Raw genomic sequence first — 19,358 nt, forward strand, 5'->3', positions numbered from 1 at the left:
GAGGGGCCACTTGCTTCACGAGGCCGGGATAATAAGGAATCTTGCTTTAGTCTATATAGCACCTTTTAGCAGATTGCTGGGGTACTTTTTAGAAACTACTAAGATGTGCGACAGACATATTTTGCGTACGACCCATGAGCGCGGACCACGCTTACCAATCTCTAGTCTCGTATATTCCCGTCCTGAGATTGACCCTATCCTCGCTGGACTGAAGCTGAACTATGAAAAAAACTTGACATCTCAGCTAAAAGGACACATCGCCGAGCTACCGCATAGCTAATTCCATACGATGATTCTAAGGTGGTTTTCAATCAGTGATTGTTTTGGATCATCCCTTCGGCCTACAAGTAGGACTGTCCCTGTCTGGGTACGGCCATACCTTCTATAGCGGGCTTTAGCGCTGTGTGTTGAACAGAGCCAAACATAGCTCCTAAAATAATCATTCACCCTCGAACCCAGACGTAAGTGCGAATTAGATAATCACAAAGTGTATGCAGCTACGTGCGTCCAGACACTAATAACGATCCCCGTACAGTAAAACCCCGTACTGACCGGATTGGCTTTCCAATCTGTGCGTTTTAGATCCCACGGGGATACAGCGATTCTAGCCGCCGTGGTCTAACAGGGGGGCAGTGGCCTTCATTATCAGTTTATTGTTTAAACGACACCCTGCGGGATGACCGCGAAATGGCGATGGCTGGGATGGCTCATCCCTGGACATCTGAAACGTGGCTGACTGCATGGACGTTAATGCGCTAGTGCCATGGGTCTTTGCCTCACTTGCATAACGCCACGTATCCACAGATATTGGCCGGCTATTAAATTCAGGACAGAACTGATATGGACGGGAGTGAATCACCATCGTCTCACTTAGTGTCATCGCGGTTGTGCGTATAACAATCAGGGCTTAGCTCCGTTTCTGCGTTACTCGCTCTCGGTTTTATATTCTGCGAATCCGTGCATCGTCTGCTTTAGGAAGGTGCATTGCTGGTTGTACGCTTGGTTCCGCATGTGTACGTAATTACAACCCAGTGTCTGCAGCCAGGCGTGCGCCCTGCCCAAGCAGGATTCACACTCTATTTTCGCGCCTTATTCTGCACGCATAGACAAAAACACCAACCGTCAACTTTGACCAAACCTCATTCTTACAAAGACAATCTACGCTACTGTCTCGTACCTGTCGCTGAAATCACAAAGAGAATTCATAGTGGAACCATTTCCTGAACCAACAAGAGCCATTACAAGTGAGCAGGCTAAATATTTGCCCCCATCAGCTCTCTCTTACAGTGATAATCTCACTTGGCTATTTGAATCCAGCCACACCCTTAAAACACCCCGAGACCATCACTTAACGCCACGAAGATTCTTCTTAGCCGTGCGAGTCACTGACCGCTCAATCATCATCACCTGAGTTAGCCGTCATTTCCCTCGCAGCGTTCTCATCAACTCCAAGAGGACGAACCTCCATTGACATCGGGAACCAAGAGCCGACACTCGGACTCTATTCGCAAATCTCCACCCGAGTCACCGCACACAATCTCCACTTGGGGGCTTTACTCGCAGACTGCGTCTGGACTTTTTGAACTTCCTCTACATGCCATGGTCGCCCCCACTCCGCCTGCAAACGCCCTCAATGTCGACTACATCCTCACCTCGACCTTCGACATCGACACGGGCCCTATCATCCTCCACCAGTACCCCCCGCAGAATGCACCGTACCAACCAGTGTCTCTAGATGACTCACTCATATACCTCCCCGAACTCCTCCTCCCCGACCAGATCCACACGCGCGCCGAGGACTCGTCCGTGTTCATGCTCTACCGCAACGCTGCGAACGAGTTCAGTTACGTGTATGACACGGCGCGCGGCTTCAATGAGACCTTCTACGGTTTCAACATCCTACAGACCAAGCTCGACGCGGAGCTCCGTCGTGGTTCCGTCATTAAGTCGTTGTGTCTTGTGACGCGCTTGCCGTTTTTCCACGTGTTCCGCCCAGTCATGGTGGTGGCGCTCGATAGCTACTTCGATGGCAATACTGAATCGTGCTTGCACGAACTCTACACGACGGTGAACGAAGTGCCGATTCTCCAGATGCACCGTTACACACAACTCTCCGCGGTGCGGGCGATGTTGGTGAATCTGATTATCCAGCCGTCGCTCCATCCGTATCTCAGTGCGTTCAAGTCGCAGTTTCGGAACAAGTTGTTGAATTTGAAAGCGATTCCGGATGAATTGTTTGCGAGGCCAATGGCCGAGCTAAAGCCGACGACTGAGACGAGGCCAGAGTCCCTGCCAGTGACACACACCTCGTCCCCCACGCGACTGGTGTATTCATCAACAATAACAGATGAAACCTCCCGGCTCCGCGGACTCACACTCGATACTGACGTCGTCCGCTTTGGTGACTACGACTTGGCGCCAAAACGGGCCAAACCCGTACGAGGGCTCACACTGGGACCACGTCCGCCGCCGTCGGTGCTCTACCGCAGCAATGAAATTGCGTTCGAGGCACTCATCACCTTTCAGGGCCTCATGCTCCCGCTCCGTGTGCCCATCGCGCCGCTCGAGGACCGGCTCACCGTCGCACCGATGTATCTGTTCCTCAAAAAGCTTATGGACGCAGGGTGCACCGTGGCGCCGACTGAGCTGGCGTTCTCGCCCGGTGCAAACAATCGTGCATCGCTTCTCTTGGCAGGCTCCGCGGGGCTCAAGTTGGCGAAACCTGCATCGCCTGTGGTACCACAGGGCACACCCGCCAACGACGGCTTGCGCATCTACGGCCCCGGCACACCGCCCGTGATTGTGCTTATCAATGCAGTACTCTCCCACCGCAGGATCGTCGTCTTGGGCTACCACGAGCCCGCCCAAACAGTGTGCGACTACGTCTGCCACCTTGTGCAGTTAGTCAACGGCGGCGGACTCCTCACGGACTTACTCCGCCGCGTGTTTCCGTACATAGACATCAGCAAGCTCGACACGTTGGAGCCACTTGAGAGCTATATCATCGGTACGGCGAATCCGATCTTCAAGCAGAACCCACGGTGGTGGGACGTACTCTGGGACCTCGACGCGAACGAAATCGTCGTGGCTACACCCCAGGCGGCCGTGACACCCCAGGGAAAGTTTGGCGAAGATCTCTTCTCAATCATCCGTGAGGATGCACGCTTCCTTACGGGTTTGAAAGATATTGTGCGCAACCATCACGACGAAACCACCATCGAACTCTTCTGCCGCCGCCACATGAATGAAATTCTTCGCATGCTCCACTCGCCACCGCCTGGGCTGGCGGCTCCCCAGGCAGATATGGCAGCCACGAACGCAGAGCTTGCCTCTATGGTGCTTCCAGGCCTGGGCTATGCCTGGGCAAGCACCGTGGAGTACGATACGTACGCTGCGGTGCGTGCTCGCTTCTTCGCCGGTACGTTAACATACACGCTCGCGCCGCCCGCGTTGACCAACGATGATGGCGTGTGGATGGATGTGTCGCTTGCGTTGAACCGCTTAGAGCGCTTGAACGCCGCCCTGTCGCTACCGCTGCCACAGACTGTTGCCTCGGATGCTACGTCACTTAGCCTGCCTGCCGAATCGCCGCTCTCGAACCTGTTTCCAGGGAGCTTTGCGCCGTTGAGAGTGCAGTTCCAAACTAACCTCCCCGGTACCACACATACGGAGCCCGGAGCGCTCGAGATCTTCCGGGCCTTGCTTGGTTACGTCCAACGAGGTGCGATGGAGACGTTTCTCCTCTCATGCCACTTGCTCCCTGCCGCCAGTGGTAGGCTTGCGGACGTCTACAGCAACCTGGGCCTCGACGTGATCTTCTTTAACATGTTCAACAAGAGCCCGCGCGTTCGTGCTGCGGTGTTGCGGTTACTTCAAGAAATCGAGCGCCATCCGGTGGGTAAGTTCTGGATGAACGAAATGAATGGGTTTCACCGGAATGCATATGAGGCGTTGAGGAAGAACGTTTGAGCGAGTGCGAAACACGGGCCCGAACAGAGATGACTTTTGACTCGTAAGCCCAGGCGAATGGCGATGACTGCGATTCTTGACGAAGTGAGGTTAGTATAAACGAGCTTAAGGCCTGCAGTCTGAAGTTTCCTTCAATGTTTGAGCAAGCGTTGCTCCCCTCGGTGCTCTAGCCCTGTGTCTTACTTGGAGCTTTTGTGTTTGTTTTTGGGGTTCCTGATGTCTTGTACATCCATTTGAGTGCCGAGACCGTTTTGGTTGCCCCAGTCAGTTTTTTGTGCCATTAGAGTATTTGATCTTTTCTGGATTCTTCTATGGTGCCCTAGTTATATCTTTTTGGTGTATTTCTTTTGGGCTCTCTTTAATTCTTCCGTTCTTCTGGAGTGATGCCCCTGTTTATCACGGTGTACAAATTATAATCGGTTTTGTTTTTGGTAATTATCTGTATGTTAGGTACATGGAATGCAACGGTACTGATAGGACGATTATTTATGATCTGCGTATGGGTATTTCTTAGGTAGCTCTACTTTACTGTGCCCTGAGCCAATATTTATTCCTACGAACTGAAGATAAAAGTTAGCTGATTTGAACCTCAACGGGGTTCAAAGATAGTATCAGATGGGCACAACTATATTTAATTCAATGAAATAAAATAAAATAAAAAAAATAAAAAAAAACTGCTTAATAGTCTGGAAATTCCCTGTTCCTGGTATTTCTACCATATATAATGCATCTAGTTTCAAACCTTGCGGAATGAACCACCATGTATGATCTATATAAGCCCGTTAAAGCTTTGAATTCATTTTAAAACCGCTCAGTGATACACCAGAACATGTTCTAACTCCGTAGCACGGTAATTATTGGTGTGATACTACGCTTAGATAATACCTCTAGTCGTAAGCCGGATAATCGACAATTGTCCTTCTGCTATACTTCCGAAAAATATCACTCGAATCTCTCAAGGCCAATATTCCTACCATCTTAAATCCTACTCTTGAGTACTTATGTTTGTATATTAACTGTGGAACCTATATGTAAGAAATAAAGCAAAATGAAACCGTACCGTGTATGCATAAAATTTGTGGGGCTCTACAAAGCAAGCGGCTTGAAGGTACCGTATTTTCCTTCAGTCAAGGCTCCAAACCTCCATGGAGCATCCATTGGGTGCAAAATAACCTCGATTAATCTCAACTTGTCGCACTTTTGGATGTCAGAGTTGGCCATCAACTTAGTCAACTGGATCTTGGTGTCAACCTTGACGCACTCAGTCTTGTTTTCAATGTCACCAAAGACCTTGAATAACTCGGTCCACTTCCAGTCTGGGGAAATGTCGTTGTAAGATCTGGTGGCGCCTTCGATGATTCTCTCAACGGTATAACCGTTGTTGTTCAAGAGGAAGACAGTTGGCTTGATGTCTTGTCTAACAAAAGTGGCAAACTCTTGGACAGTCATCTGGGCAGAACCGTCACCTTCGATCAAAATCAAACGCCCGTTACTGCCCATATCCTTCAAAGCCACGCCGACACCCAAACAGGCTGGTAAGGCGTAACCAATAGACAAGTAGAAGCCCTGGGCGATCAAGGAAGCGTTCTTTGGCAATCTGATATCCGCCAAACCGAACATGAAGGAGCCGGTCTCGCAGACAACAATGTCGTCTTCTTTGATAAAGGAAGCCATTTGGTCGATCAACCAAGACTGAGAAATGTCCATTGGAGAAGCAATTGGCGCGGACTTTCCAACAACCGGACGGACAATGTCCTCGGCAACAAACTCCATGGTTTCCAACTTGGCCAAGAGCTTTGGTAAAACGTGAGCAAAGTGAACACCTCTGAAGATCTCACCACAGACAGAAACGAACTCGTGGTGGAACTGGATCAACTTTTCGTGCTCAATATCGTAAGTGTACTTGGCGGTATTGATTTCGTTAGCAAAGGCACCAACATGCATAATCAAGTCGTGGGATTCCAAGGCTTCCTTGACACCTGGGGCGCATAAGGCACCATTGTAGTCGCCAATGAAGCTGGTGTTGGACTCGTCCAAAACGCTCTTGCCCATCATGGAGGTGAAGTTGTTGAACTTGGTAACGTCGACAATCTTTCTCAAGGTGTCAACCATTCCGAAGCGGGAGGTCAAGACGTCGCCCAAAATAGCGGTGGAGGTCTTGGCAGCGGTAATCTTGGCCACGATCTTGTCCACAACCTCGTCGGTCTTGGCAGGGTCAGCATCAACAGCTAATCTGGCGATCTGGTGTTCTAAACTGAGAGAGGCCACGGCTTCATTGACAAGATCGATAGGCAAGAACAAGTAGCCCGGTCTGGAGGTTTGGTAGATGGTGGACAAAAGAGTGTCCAACTTCTGTGGGAAGTCTATGGCATTCTCAACGACGACAGAGCTGCAGGAGATGCCAGAGACCATCTTCTCATAGACAGAGTGGTCGGTTGGCAGGAAAACAGAGTGGGCACCAACCAAGTGGTGAATCTGCAAAGCCTTCTGTGTCTTCAAGCCGGTTGGGGAGGTCCCGACGATGTGCAAGACCGGAACGTACTCAGCAAAGGCACCGGCAATACCGTTGATGGCGGACAACTCACCGACACCAAAGGTGGTGACAGTGACACCCATGTTCTTGGAGGCTCTGGCATAACCATCGGCAGCGTAGGCAGAGTTCAACTCGTTACAGTTACCGACCCACTTCAAACCCTCGACAGTGTAAAGATGCTCCAAGAGCCCCAACTGGAAGTCTCCAGGGACACCGAAGATGGATTTAACGCCCAACTGGGAAATACGTCTGAAGACGTATTCGCCCAATGGGATGCTGTTTGGAAGTTGTTGTGGAGCGACAGCGGAGACTGGCTCTTCCTTAATGTGATCGAATGTAGCGATTGGAGCCATTGTGTATGTAGATGTGTGTAGTGACAGCCGAGCAAGACAGTTATTTTTACGGGCAGCTGAAGGCCTTTATATATTTTATTTATGATTCTTTGCTCGGATGAGAATGAGGGGATAAGGTTGTCTATAGCCGAGATAATAGTTGCCGTGCATACTGGGGCCTAAAAGGAGAGAAGAGTTCATGTAAGCGGCACGTTCTGTGGTTATGCATAGTGTATGTGCTTCCGAGCCTGTGTCTGCCCGTGGTTTTCCTTACTAAAGTAAGTGCCACTCCGGTTCTGGACGGATAGCGTGCTTGACAGGTGTAAGAAACTACGCGGCTCCAAACATTTCATGCACCTCTTGGGGAAGAAGTGACCTGTCGCACGGTAAGAGGGTGGTGCGGCTTCACCTCCGACAACCGAGTTTGACAGACATCCCACGGTCTGCGAGTGCGAAAAACACCTGACGGCTCGGGTACGAAAACGTTTCTGTTGCAGGTAACCGACATCAGTGCAGACACACAAAATTGCCCCGAGCCCTTACCCGAAATTCGTCCAACCTTAAAATCATCAAGTTTGGGTGCCGAAGGTCATCCGAGCATATATGAGAGTTGCTGGGGGCTGTCTAAGTGGGTTAAACCATATTTTTGCCTCTGAATGCAACGACAAAAAGGGAGGGGTCTGGTCATACTAGATTTATCGAGGGTACAACGGTTGAGATAAGCCTATGGGTAAACTATGTATAGCCCCTTCCGATTGGTGTGGATATCAACTTTATAAGAGCTGTTGGAAACACATCGATGCTATAAGTAGAACTGTTGATATTATCTGATTTGAATCGTAGTCTAAATCGCATATAAAACATAGAAGCTGTACCGGACGGTATAGTTTCTGAGATTGCAAATGTATATTCGTACCTGTAGGAATGTAGTAAGCGTGTGGCTGTCACGTGGTAGAGATCAGTACTCTATATAAGGAGGTCGATTCCTCCCTCCTCTATCCTATATACATTATATAGGCAACCAGTATACTATTACTATAAGTAGATATTGTACCCTCGATATATACCACAACGAATTTATTTTATTAAACATATAGTATATACCTCAAATATATATATTCTCACGTATTACTATCATGTCTCGAATACACAATCGATTAATATATATATATAGAAGCGTTGATTTACATGTATATGGTTATGCTACTTTTTTTTACTTTTTTTATATTTACCATATCTTATTCACTTGCATTGGTTGATTAATATTAACTATTCTGGTGTACACCAAAAACTATGATTTCCTGTTTTAACTGCACGCTACTCTATGCATTCAAGTCACATTTCTATGGCTCTAGACCAAGATATGCCACATTTCCTCCCATTAATCTCACACATAGCCCATAGACCTCTACATCTCACCATCTAACTGAATTTCTCTGTTTACGGGGCCTCGATCGGCGCTATCGCACTTGCCTATGACACAGGATCCGTTTCTCCGATCCTGGGCCTGCCATTTCGAGACACATTGGGTACCGCGATACGCAATCGCTGACTCACACCAATGTATAGAGAACTCTCCGGTGCAGGACAGGCCTAACTCTCCAACTTTTCAGCCTTAAATAGCAGGTGGGGGAGAGGAGGCGCAACGGATTTTTTTTCACTCACCCAACGTGTCATAGCATCGCGATTTTCTCCATATATAAGTCTACATCGCTCTTTGAACTTTAAGTTTCTTCTCCTTTTACCCAAGTACACACACACAATGTTATCTGCTGCCAGACAATCCCTTAGAAGCTACTCCTCCGTTGCCCCAAAGACCCTCAAAATCGGTTTGATCGCCGGTGATGGTATCGGCAAGGAGGTGATCCCAGCTGGTCGCCAGATCTTGGAGGCCTTGCCATCGGACTTTGGCTTGAAGTTCAACTTTGTTGACTTGGAAGCTGGCTTCGAGTTGTTCAAGAAGACCGGTACTGCGTTGCCAGAAGAAACCGTCCAGATCTTGAAGAACGAGTGTGATGGTGCCTTGTTCGGTGCTGTTTCGTCTCCAACCACCAAGGTTGAGGGCTACTCCTCCCCAATCGTTGCCTTGCGTAAGAAGATGGGCCTCTACGCCAACGTCAGACCTGTCAAGTCCGTTGACGGCATCGGCAGACCAGTGGACATGGTGATTGTCAGAGAAAATACCGAAGATTTGTACGTCAAGGAAGAGAGACTCTTCCAGGCGCCAGACGGCACTAAGGTTGCCGAGGCTATCAAGAGAATTTCCCAAACCGCCTCCTCCAGAATCGGGAAGATGGCTTTCGAAATCGCTTTGCAGAGACAAGCCGTCAGAGACTTGGGCGGTGCCTCTTTGCACACCGTACCATCGGTCACCGTCACCCACAAGTCCAACGTGTTGTCTCTTACCGACGGCTTGTTCAGAGAAACCATCAGAGAGTTGTACGACAACTCCCAGGCACAGTACGCCTCCGTCGACTTGAGAGAGCAGATTGTTGACTCCATGGTCTACCGCATGTTTAGAGAACCAGAGATCTTTGACGTCGTCGTGGCTCCAAACTTGTATGGTGACATTCTCTCTGACGGTGCCGCCGCCTTGGTTGGTTCCTTGGGTGTTGTCCCATCCGCCAACGTCGGTAATAACTTTGCCATCGGTGAGCCATGTCACGGTTCCGCCCCAGACATTGAGGGCAGAGGTATCTCCAACCCGATCGCCACCATCCGTTCCACCGCTTTGATGTTGGAGTTCATGGGCTACGCCGCTCCAGCTGCCAAGATTTACGCTGCCGTTGATGCCAACTTGTCCGCGAATCTCATCAAGACCCCAGACTTGGGTGGTAACTCCAAGACCCAGGACGTTATCGCTGATATCATCAGAAGACTTTAATTCTTTCATTCAAGCTAACTAGCTTTCATAAACCCCACCCCTTCTTGTGTGTTGCAAATTTCAATTCTCCAGTCCATGGCTTTCTCTATCAGATGTACATTATTTCGTGGTTAAACCGCTGTAGGTGTAAAAGTTAATTAAATGTATTACGTAATGCTAGCTATTTACAAGTCGTTTCTTCATAATAATATCAAGTCCCTCATGAGGTCTCGCATGATGTCGCCCTTGACCCCGGGAACCACATTGCTAAAATACCCACCGCCATAGGCCAGACCTAGACTGCCGTTGAGCCGTTTCTCCGATTCCATAGTGTCTGTCACTAAGTTGTTGAACGTAGCTTTGAGATGCAAGAGTTTGGCGATAGAATTACCGTAGCGGTTGTAGTCTTGCCCCAACACCATCAAATAGCAGTCGAAGATGTTCGCGCAAAAGCTGCGTGTAAAAACGATGGAAGAGGTCTGGAAATAGTGGGGAAACCGGACTTTGTCGTAGTTTGGCTGGGACATTTCCTGGTTTGCGTAGAGTTCCAAGACAAACTTGGTGAATATATTTAGATTTGCCAAGCTCCAGTTGTTGGCCAGCTTTTTCTCATCTATGGAACTGTTGTTGTGCATGAATCCCTGGTAGACCACGTTGAGGGTTTTAGATGAGAGGAGAATTTGGGACTGGTTCATGACGTCCACAAGCGCCATCACCTGTGTAAACGTTTCTTCCACTGGAGGCAATTTGCAATAGTACTCAATGAGGTGGCGGTATGCCTGGTCCCCGAGCTTTACTAAATATTGGGGAACGTCCGCCTGAGGGAGTACCTGGAGAATGTCATCCACCATCCGGTGTAACTGGGCCGAAGACCGGCCAGTGTCACCTCTTTCTTGCAGCAGCTTTGCAAGGAATGTTTTGGAGAACACGCCAACCAACAGCTCAGCAAGCTCGGCTTTACCAAACCCGACCAAGCCGTGGACGACTAGCGTGACAAACTTTTCGTCAGTGACAAAGTGCTCAAGGTGGAGCTTCATCAAACGGGTGAACACTTCCTGGCTCTTCCACTCGCGGAAACGTGGGTCTCGTGCTATATACTCCTCGTCAATGTTTGCAATCAACGCCATCACCGCTTGGACGGTAGTACGCCTGGGAACCACCTTCTTGGTTGCAATATCACACAATATGGCGTGGATGACGTCGTAGTTCTCCCATTCCGTGGTCTCTTCATTGGAGACGCCTTTGCGTCCCTTCACCAACATTGCGCTTTTGAGGAGAATGTCAAACGTGGAGATGTCGCGGTTCCCCTGTCCTTCAAGGGTGGCGACAAGATCGCGATACGTCTCGAGGGTTAACATCTGGCGGTCTGTGTGCTTCAAGAACTGCAAGTAGATCAACTTGTTCTGCTCATGAACACTCAAGGGGAACCCGTACCCCTTCATATCTTGAACCACCTCCAAGAAGTTGTCCAACGTAGAAGCACTGTAGTTGTCGGCCGCGGCTAGGAAGCGGTCCAAGAAGAGCTCGAAGTGCTGCGGCTGGACGTGCACCGGTTTGGGTGACGGTAACGCACAGTACGCGTCAAAGAGCTTCACGAGGTCGGCTTCCGGGTTGTACAACAAGGCAGAAAACTTGCTGTATGACACGGCAGACTCCGGGGTCGCAGCTAGGCGGGGGATGGCATATCTTTCATCTAAGGTTCGCTTGTAGGACCGGTTTAGGCCCTGGGTCTTAATGATTTTAGATGCCAAACCAGCGTTTGTAAGGGAATTAGCATTTGAATTCTTATTACTACGGGAACTTTCCGCTGAAAGCTCCCGATAGTACTCCGCGTACCGCTTGAATTTGCTACTGGACTCTGGAGTCGGACCAGCCTTTAGCGCCTCAATAAAGGTGTCTGACAAGCTAGCATACATTGTTTCGGCGTTAGAAAACCGGGGAGATCCGGTGTACCTTTCCTCCATTTCCTGGACTATTTGCCTCGTTCTGACGTCTGTTCGGTCTCTAGCCCTGGGTTTAGCCACCCCAATCGCCTCGACAAACCCGCTCAACACACCGTACCGTCTCATCCAGGTCTTAACACATGTATGTAGCATACCGATGGAACAACGAGAGCTCAGATGTGGGCAACAAGCAATCTCTGGCAAAACCTGGTGTCTTCTAGCAAAAGCTCCACGAATCCTGGTGTCACAATAAATATACATATCCTGCATGCTTACATAAGCACTTTTTTTCACCAACGCATCTTGTGATATTTTCGAGCCAACGTCTAAATCTGAAAAATCAATACCGCTCCTGACATTTAACAGCAAACCCTCCTCACACACAATGACACAGGCCAGAAAAGCTCTCAACGTTTTGGAATCGACTTCCGCGTTTGTCAAGGCTGGGCTCTTGGAAAAGCCGCCAGTGTGGATGAAGGTGGTGGCCTCCAACCCGCCACAGAAGGACTTTACCAAATTTGCGCTTAGAACGAAGCAACAAACCACCTCTGAAAAGCCGACTCACAAGTTGTACCGGACCAGAACCGACCCACATGCGGCAAAAACAAAATTCTTCAAGCCACAGAAGTTGCGATTCTTGGAGGACGACTTGAGAAAGTTGTTTTTCCAGCAGCACCCGTGGGAGTTGGCCAGACCAAAGAACATCATCGAAAACACCGGTGACGACGAGGCATTCTTGGACTGGGACACCATCAAGCAGGTGCTGAAGCCGTTGGACGGTGAGAGCGTTGTCCAGAGAACGTTGCACTTGGTTAAGAATAAAGACAACAAACTTTCGATGATTGAGGCCTACGACCAGGCCAGACTCGAGTTCTACCGTGCCCGAATCGAACAGGAAATCGAGCAGCAGGTCACCTTGGAAGAGAGCTCCATGTACGGCGCCGTCTTTACCAAGTCCTCCACGGACCTCGGCTTCGAGGCTGAGGCGCCAAAGATTGCTAAGTGGAAGGAGGAAGCCTTGGAGCAGACCAGCTTATTCCAAACCAGATCCACCGCCCACATCCACGAGTGGGCCTCCGATGCCGCGGAGGATACCGCCGAGGCTGTTGAGGATGTTGCCGAAGCCAAGTAAAAGTAGACATGGGTCTTGTAAATATATCACGGAAACTTTCCGCCTTTTATCATAACTGTATGTACATATTATATCTTTGTAGATTGTCGGATGCGGGAATTTAAATAAGAAATGAAATAACGGCATTTTAGCAGTAAATAGTGGATGGTGCCAATTAGCTAACTATCAATAATCAGTATAGCCAAATGATAATTCAGCGACGTACAATATCCGTCTAATCTCAAGATTTGGTACATCAGAGCTACAAGCCATAGGTGTATCATCCTGGTCTACATTTTATGTTGGCGTTACAAAGAAAGCGGTGTTAGTTTAGATCATGGTTCAAATAGTATCAGTAGCCGGTTATAATTATTGTTACCATATTAGGTTAAACACTTCTTTTTTTTTTGGATTCTACTTGATCCGAACGGTATTGTCTTTTTATTTACCCTCAAATAAACACTGTCCACTTTTACGCTGTCCACTTTTATGCTGTCCACTTTTACACTGCCCACTTTTACACTTCTCACAAATTAGAAATCAACTCTATTTCTTTGGCTTTCTCACCAACTTGAATAAATGAACGCGACACTTCCGATAGTACGCCTCCTCTTCCTCGTTAAAGTTCATCAAGTCGATTCGGTTGAAGTTTTTTGCTATCCTGGCAAAAAATTTCTTGTCCTGCTTCCGTCTTTTACGGTAGCACATTAAGATCTCCAAGTCCTCATTCATATCGGTCAACTGCAACAACGTGGATTCCAATAGCGGAAACGCTTGCTCTAAATAGACAACATCAGCAGCAAGGACCAATTTCAAGTGTTTGATATACATGGGGGGCTGTCTTGCTAGCTGCGTTAACGCATCGAGGGTATTCGCATCCACAAGCTGGTTATCCTCAACAAGCCCACCTAAAGGCTCACCCCATAAGAGGGCTGCTGGGATAACCTCGTTTTCCAAATGGTTCAACATGACATTCTGCAGCATAAGGGGGACAAGGTCACTATAAAGGCGTTAATAAAGCCCAGTGGCTGGATCTAGGAAAGATTGCTAGTCTTCATCGGCTGAACGAGAATAGAGAAGAGTGCAGGGCACAGTTAGATATTTTTGGTTCGGTTAATGTCAGAAAGTAATGATAACCTTTGTAACTCTGGAGAAGCAACTGAGGAAGTTCCGGTCCTTCTCCAAGCCATACGTACTCGATATCGGTGATAAACACTTTCATGCCAGGATTGTATTTTGCATTTACCAACCCAAGAACCAAGCTAGACATTGTTAGTATTTCTGGAGATCACAACGTTTGAAGTACGTACCCAACCAAACCTGTACCGCTGCCTAGTTCGACGATATGCGCGGTGTTAAACTCTTCACCGGTGGAGTATTCCCCGGTCTTCCCATCAAACAACTTATCGTAATTATTCAACAAATAGCTAGAGAGACACTCACCGGCAATCCAGATCTTGCCACCACACCCAACAGCCCCACCATCCTGATGGAGGGCCAACCCCCCACCGGGGCAATGCGCTAGCTTGGGGTGGTTACCGAAAGACATAACGGAATCACCGGCAGCGTACTTGGAGTTTATTTCCTGAAGCGGAAAAAGGTCTTGGGATACAGACATGAAGAAATCGTCTTCTATAGCGGGCACTAGAGCGTTCACGAGCGTGCTTGGGAGCAAACACAGTCCCGCGTTCGATTTAGTAATATCTGTGAGAGTAAGTAAACTAACGGGCACCATAGTTGCTAAACAGAGGTATTAGAATAGGAGTCTTTCAAAATTTCACGCAAATAACTGGTTATTGGTTTTCCCGAGAAAAAGGCTCAAGGATATCTGATTACAAAGCATCTGAGTTATCCGTTTCTATGCAAAAGTTTGCCAGGAAAGTAGGCAACAAGCATGCAGAAAGCTTAACATGGACTAAGATTCGCGTACATTGGCAGAAGAACTTTCATATCGGTCCTACCTTTTTTTATACGAGTTATATCAACAGAAGATTTCACGAAATGTTTCCAACGATAAAATGTCACTGGCCACTCCAGTCTGTCATCACCAGCACCTGCATGTAGCCTTTATACAGGCGCATGAAAAAGGGTGCCCCAAGAATGCAAAATGGTCCCATAGCTTCGCATTTATTGAGGCCCAAATGCGGATTGGGAAACCTTTTCATTAAATCAAGAAGCTATAAGTTAAGATTTGAAAATTCTCAGCTTCGTATGGCTAATGTGATTGCAAAGGGCATTCCAAAAACAAACTCTCTTTAAGAGCTATGGTGCAGTGGGTGCTGGATACCAGAAGGTCGTGTGGGGGATGGCACGATCCAGCCACGACTTCTTCCGTGCCACGCTTTGCGACATGAACAAAAGAAAAGTCGAGTCTTATCTCAGGTGGTCATTACCCTGTTACCTCAAACATGGTACGTATGACTTTGTGACGTTTAAACTACAGCAACTAACCCTTTAGTCCGCCTTATTCAACTTCCAGTCTCTTCTACAGGTCATCTTGCTTTTGATCTGTACGTGCACCTACATCCACTCGTCGTGGTCAGCGCTCTTGGATAACAACAAAACCGGCGTCAGAGGCGTGTTCTGGAAGTTTGCCAGAATCGGAGAAAGATTAAGTCCGTACGTTTCCATCTGCTGTATCTTGATGGCGTTCAGTCAATTAAGGAGTTGAACAGCTAATACTATTAGCCCTTTGGCAAGCCATTGGCCAAATCTAAAACATAAGGACGAATGCAACAGATAGCCACAGATTCGTTACATACCCGAGAAATGCCCGTAGGAGCATGTGCCAGTCGGAAGTGTTGCTACAGCGTAACCCAATACATATAATACACTTTCCTTAGATCACCGTAGGGCTCCGTCTAGCAATTGGTAAACAGTGGTACCTCAATATAAGACTCGCTAATCCAATTTATATAGAATATCCTACCCAAGTCTAGGATTTGGCAACCAATTATAATACAATAAGACAGCCCAGCACTCAATCACCATTTGAGAGGCAAAAGATCCATGTCATTGGCATAGCACCAGCAATCGTCCTCATTGAACAATTCGATGAACTGCTGGTCCAAAGCGCGCTGCTTCGGAGCGGCAAACTTGCGGTATTCGTCGAAAATCATGGTCAAGTTCCAGTTTTGGAGCTTGCGAATGCACCCCACCACACACCCAGTTCGGTGTTTGCCTCTGTTGCAGTGAATCAACACCGGCTGATTGGCAGGGTCCAAAATCGTCTTGATCGCCTGCGTGATGGACGTTTCGGGGATCTTCACAAACGGCTCCTTGTTCCCCGGCATACCGTATTGGAACAATTGTACATTCTGCTGCTCAAGAAAGGCGAGGTTTTCGTCAGGATATGGTTCAGAAATGAGGCATACAATCGACTTGAGCTTTAGCGTCGCAAGAAACCCGAAATTGGACGCCTTGGGAAACGACGAGCGATAAATATCAGTGAGCACCAGCGAGAAGTTTTCCGGCGGGTACATCACTAGCCTGGGCTGTAAATATAGCCCTTCGCACGGTTCGGGCTTCTCGGTGACTGTTTGGTCCCCTGCCTCTGTCTCTAACGGTCGGCCTTCATCTTTTGTGGCTGTGGACATCACCGGTGAATGGAGCAAGCAACGGCCTGTGTTGGAGAGTGGTGGAAGGAGCGGAGTGCGATGGCTTACGTAGTGGTGTAACCCTGTATCTAGGCTGTGGATAACGGGTGAATGGAGAGTGGCGAAAGTAATCAATGGGGATATCCAGGCGCTATGAGTTTACCAATGGCTCTTATATGCGCTAAATTCAGCAGAAGGAGCGCCGGACAACTACGGCTAAGTGCAGAAGGGGAAACCCGCGAAATTGCATACGAAAGTTGAGATGGGTCTAGATCAACGTTTACCGTACAGAGAGCAGAAAATGGGATGTAACATAAAGAGACAATAAGAATTGGGAAGATATATCGATTTTGAGCATACCCAAAAGGCCGGGTTTTATATGCATCACGTCAGGGGTTCTTGGGAAGGATGCAAAATTGGGGCAAATGCACACCAAAGGAGAGAGTACAACCCATCTAGCATATAAATTATGTCTAGGAACAGTGTCTGGAAACAATATTCAGAAACGAATGAAATAACCCTATAGTGATGGCATAAAATATAACTAAGCAAATATTGGGTGAGTACAAGACGCTATGGTTTAAGAGTGCCATCTTTTTGGAAATTCCACTCCCCCCATTCGCGAAACCAAAGTGTGTATACACCGAATATCAAGGCAAAGCCACCTGACACGCCAAGAGCCAGGCTACTGGCTATTTGTACCCGAACCATTGACTTGAAGTTGGAGAGTTGAAAACCTCCTGTGTCAAACGCTTATTGCAATTTGTAACAAATTGACTACCATGTCTGGCCAATCCCAGTTTGACTCCCCCGAGTACTCGCCCATGGAACATCTTGGGCAGCTCTTCCCGACAGCCGAGTCACTCAAAGGGCTCCAGCAGGTGCTAAACTCCACCAACTTCTACAAAAAACAGCTCAACGAACAAACACGTGGGAAGATCGCTGAATACCAGGCCCGCCAGACCTCCCGTGAGGTTCCCGTCAAAGCGCAGTTGGCGGCGGAGTTAGGCGATTTGAAGGCCTCCATCGTTCAGACCCAGGCCAAGTCGTTGGAAACGGCCGCCACAATCGACGCGATGATTTCACCGATCAAAAAGTTGGATGACGTCAAGAAGAAGCTCCTTTTGACCATGAACGTGTTCAAACGGTTGCAGATGTTGATTATCAGCTACACGCTGTTGAGCGAGTTGGTGGAACAGCAGAAGGGCCGTGAGGCAGAGAACGGTGAGCGGCCGATTTTGCACTACCAAGAAATCTACTTCAAGCTAGATGCCACGTTATCGTTGATGGAGTACTTCAAGCCGTATAAGCCCATCAAGGACATTTCTCGTCTTTCGAAACAAATTAATGAGCTCAAGTACTCCATTATCGAGCTGATTTTTGTCGATTTTAACTACTATTTGTTTGAAACGCGTTTCAACGCCCGGCTGGAGACGTTGGGACACCTTAACCATGCCTGCCTCATCCTTGACTTGCTAGACGGACAGTCGTCCCACCATAACAAGGACAAGCTTGTCAATTGGTACATCCAGAAATTCTTGTCTGACATCTTTGAGATCTTCAGGCCCACGGATGAAGCGGGCTCACTTGAAAATTTGACCAGACGGTTCACCTACTTTAAAAAGACCCTTACCGACGGGTTTTATGAGTCGCACCAATGCGATGCGTTCCCTGCTGGGTGGAACATTGGACTCGCGCTTGCGGAACACTTCGTCACCCGTACCCGTGACGACTTGCGTGAAGTCTTGCGGCTCTTCCAGAATAGCACCAGTCAGGTGGAGATCCTCTTGAAGGCCTTGCAGGAATCGATTGACTTTGAGAAATACTTGCTCAAGAGCTTTGCAGACGAGGAAGAGTCGGCCGCGACACTCACCATATCGGGTGTGTTTGTACCGCATTTGAGCATCTGGATTAAGTCGCAGGAGCCCCAGCTTGATGCCAAGTTCTTGGAATTCCTATCTGCTCCGAAGTTCCCGGCGGCCGGCGCTGGGGCGACGCCCCACGTGATTCCCTCTTCGGCAGAGCTTTTCAAGAGGTACAAATCGCTCATTAGCCAAGCCGGCCGGTTCAGCGTCCACTCGTCTACGTTCCTCGCTGACTTGTCGCGACTCTTTAAACGGTATCTCCAACGCTACTTGTACGAGATCTTAGTACCGATCCTTCCGACAAACCCCAAGGTATTGAACGACACCGAAGCGGTAAACTATCTCACATTGGTGCTCAATACAGCGGAATACTGTTCATCTACCGTGGAGCAGCTCGAGGAGCGAATCAACGCCATGATCCAGAGTCAGTCCCAGAGTGAGCCAGTGGTGTCGTTCGATGACATCAGAGAGTCTTACTTGGGGTTTATCGTAAAAACGATCAACCTCATTGTGGAGAATGTCTCCCAGTCGTTGGAGATCTCGTGGCGCGAAATGGTCAACAATCCCAACTGGGCCACCACGGTGACCACGGAGGAGACTGACGCCGCATCTGACGCTTCCCGCTATGTGGCCCACCTCAGCTCCACGATCGAAGACAAATGCCAGCAGATCTTTTCCAAGCTATCCAAGCAGTTGTACATGAAGAACTTGTGCGACCGGTTCTGTGAGTTACTCGTTAAGGGCTTTGCCAACAACCTTACCCATTTAAAGCCGATCAATGTCTTGATGGGTGAGCAGTTGTTGCTAGACCTCCATTCCTTGAAAGATGTGTTGAGCAGGCTTCCCGACAGGGAAAAAAAGAACCTTGAAGACGACGGTGCGAAGACGGTCCGGGACCGGAAGAACGCTAGACATAAGGAGTACGTGAACCGGTTGGTCGGCCGGTTGAATAACTTGTTGAAGATCGTAATTACTCCCATCATCTCTGGCGACGAGGAGAGCTTCATTAACACGTACTTTTTGTTAATGAAGGACCAGTCGACTCCGAACTACATTAAGGTGCTCGAACTCAAAGGCATTTCGCCCAACGTAAACATCAACATCAAGGCTACCAAGAAGATGTACCACATGATGCTCGATATTTTC

General features: G+C 48.4%; 10 protein-coding genes across 10 annotated transcripts; 6 read left to right on the forward strand and 4 right to left on the reverse strand.

Annotated features, from left to right (window-relative positions):
* Positions 1-24: 24 nt before the first annotated feature.
* On the forward strand, positions 25-354 carry BABINDRAFT_159780 (uncharacterized protein). Its single transcript, XM_019127878.1, has one exon. The coding sequence runs from the start codon at positions 104-106 to the stop codon at positions 278-280; it is 177 nt and encodes a 58-aa protein (XP_018986828.1). The 5' UTR covers positions 25-103; the 3' UTR covers positions 281-354.
* Positions 355-1,151: 797 nt separating this feature from the next.
* Positions 1,152-4,391, forward strand: MEA1 (Mea1p). The gene has a single exon (XM_019127879.1). It carries the CDS (start codon positions 1,600-1,602, stop codon positions 3,967-3,969), a length of 2,370 nt encoding a protein of 789 aa, XP_018986829.1. The 5' UTR covers positions 1,152-1,599; the 3' UTR covers positions 3,970-4,391.
* Positions 4,392-4,972: 581 nt separating this feature from the next.
* ARO10 (phenylpyruvate decarboxylase) lies at positions 4,973-7,134 on the reverse strand. Its single transcript, XM_019127880.1, has one exon. The coding sequence runs from the start codon at positions 6,853-6,855 to the stop codon at positions 5,056-5,058; it is 1,800 nt and encodes a 599-aa protein (XP_018986830.1). The 5' UTR covers positions 6,856-7,134; the 3' UTR covers positions 4,973-5,055.
* A 1,381-nt stretch (positions 7,135-8,515) lies between these two features.
* LYS12 (homoisocitrate dehydrogenase) lies at positions 8,516-9,835 on the forward strand. Its single transcript, XM_019127881.1, has one exon. The coding sequence runs from the start codon at positions 8,597-8,599 to the stop codon at positions 9,716-9,718; it is 1,122 nt and encodes a 373-aa protein (XP_018986831.1). The 5' UTR covers positions 8,516-8,596; the 3' UTR covers positions 9,719-9,835.
* Positions 9,836-9,844: 9 nt separating this feature from the next.
* Positions 9,845-11,850, reverse strand: BABINDRAFT_159785 (uncharacterized protein). Its single transcript, XM_019127882.1, has one exon. The coding sequence runs from the start codon at positions 11,764-11,766 to the stop codon at positions 9,898-9,900; it is 1,869 nt and encodes a 622-aa protein (XP_018986832.1). The 5' UTR covers positions 11,767-11,850; the 3' UTR covers positions 9,845-9,897.
* Positions 11,851-12,025: 175 nt separating this feature from the next.
* Positions 12,026-12,803, forward strand: BABINDRAFT_11639 (mitochondrial 37S ribosomal protein mS23; the record flags this gene model as incomplete). The annotated part of the gene is made up of 1 exon (XM_019126883.1): positions 12,026-12,803. The coding sequence occupies one exon, from the start codon at positions 12,026-12,028 to the stop codon at positions 12,770-12,772; it is 747 nt and encodes a 248-aa protein (XP_018986833.1). The 3' UTR covers positions 12,773-12,803.
* A 494-nt stretch (positions 12,804-13,297) lies between these two features.
* Positions 13,298-14,369, reverse strand: BABINDRAFT_6195 (uncharacterized protein; the record flags this gene model as incomplete). Its single annotated transcript, XM_019132377.1, has 3 exons — positions 13,298-13,751; positions 13,948-14,013; positions 14,062-14,369. The coding sequence occupies 3 exons, from the start codon at positions 14,367-14,369 to the stop codon at positions 13,298-13,300; spliced, it is 828 nt and encodes a 275-aa protein (XP_018986834.1).
* A 790-nt stretch (positions 14,370-15,159) lies between these two features.
* On the forward strand, positions 15,160-15,422 carry BABINDRAFT_170278 (uncharacterized protein; the record flags this gene model as incomplete). The annotated part of the gene is made up of 2 exons (XM_019130724.1): positions 15,160-15,162; positions 15,210-15,422. 2 exons carry the CDS (start codon positions 15,160-15,162, stop codon positions 15,420-15,422), a joined length of 216 nt encoding a protein of 71 aa, XP_018986835.1.
* A 313-nt stretch (positions 15,423-15,735) lies between these two features.
* Positions 15,736-16,233, reverse strand: SIW14 (putative tyrosine protein phosphatase; the record flags this gene model as incomplete). The annotated part of the gene is made up of 1 exon (XM_019130725.1): positions 15,736-16,233. The coding sequence occupies one exon, from the start codon at positions 16,231-16,233 to the stop codon at positions 15,736-15,738; it is 498 nt and encodes a 165-aa protein (XP_018986836.1).
* An 896-nt stretch (positions 16,234-17,129) lies between these two features.
* VPS53 (Vps53p) lies at positions 17,130-19,298 on the forward strand (the record flags this gene model as incomplete). The annotated part of the gene is made up of 1 exon (XM_019131573.1): positions 17,130-19,298. A coding segment is annotated over one exon (2,169 nt), but the record flags the coding sequence as incomplete, so codon positions are not given.
* Positions 19,299-19,358: the final 60 nt, after the last annotated feature.

Source organism: Babjeviella inositovora (genome assembly GCF_001661335.1).
Source record: "Babjeviella inositovora NRRL Y-12698 unplaced genomic scaffold BABINscaffold_2, whole genome shotgun sequence".
NCBI classification, from domain to species: Eukaryota; Fungi; Ascomycota; class Pichiomycetes; order Serinales; genus Babjeviella; species Babjeviella inositovora.

What these genes read in the sequence shown, in the direction of transcription:
- BABINDRAFT_159785 (XM_019127882.1), bottom strand. Translation starts at nt 11,766, where the DNA reads ATGAGACGGTACGGTGTGTTGAGCGGGTTTGTCGAGGCGATTGGGGTG.
- ARO10 (XM_019127880.1), bottom strand. Translation starts at nt 6,855, where the DNA reads ATGGCTCCAATCGCTACATTCGATCACATTAAGGAAGAGCCAGTCTCC.
- LYS12 (XM_019127881.1), top strand. Translation starts at nt 8,597, where the DNA reads ATGTTATCTGCTGCCAGACAATCCCTTAGAAGCTACTCCTCCGTTGCC.
- MEA1 (XM_019127879.1), top strand. Translation starts at nt 1,600, where the DNA reads ATGGTCGCCCCCACTCCGCCTGCAAACGCCCTCAATGTCGACTACATC.
- BABINDRAFT_159780 (XM_019127878.1), top strand. Translation starts at nt 104, where the DNA reads ATGTGCGACAGACATATTTTGCGTACGACCCATGAGCGCGGACCACGC.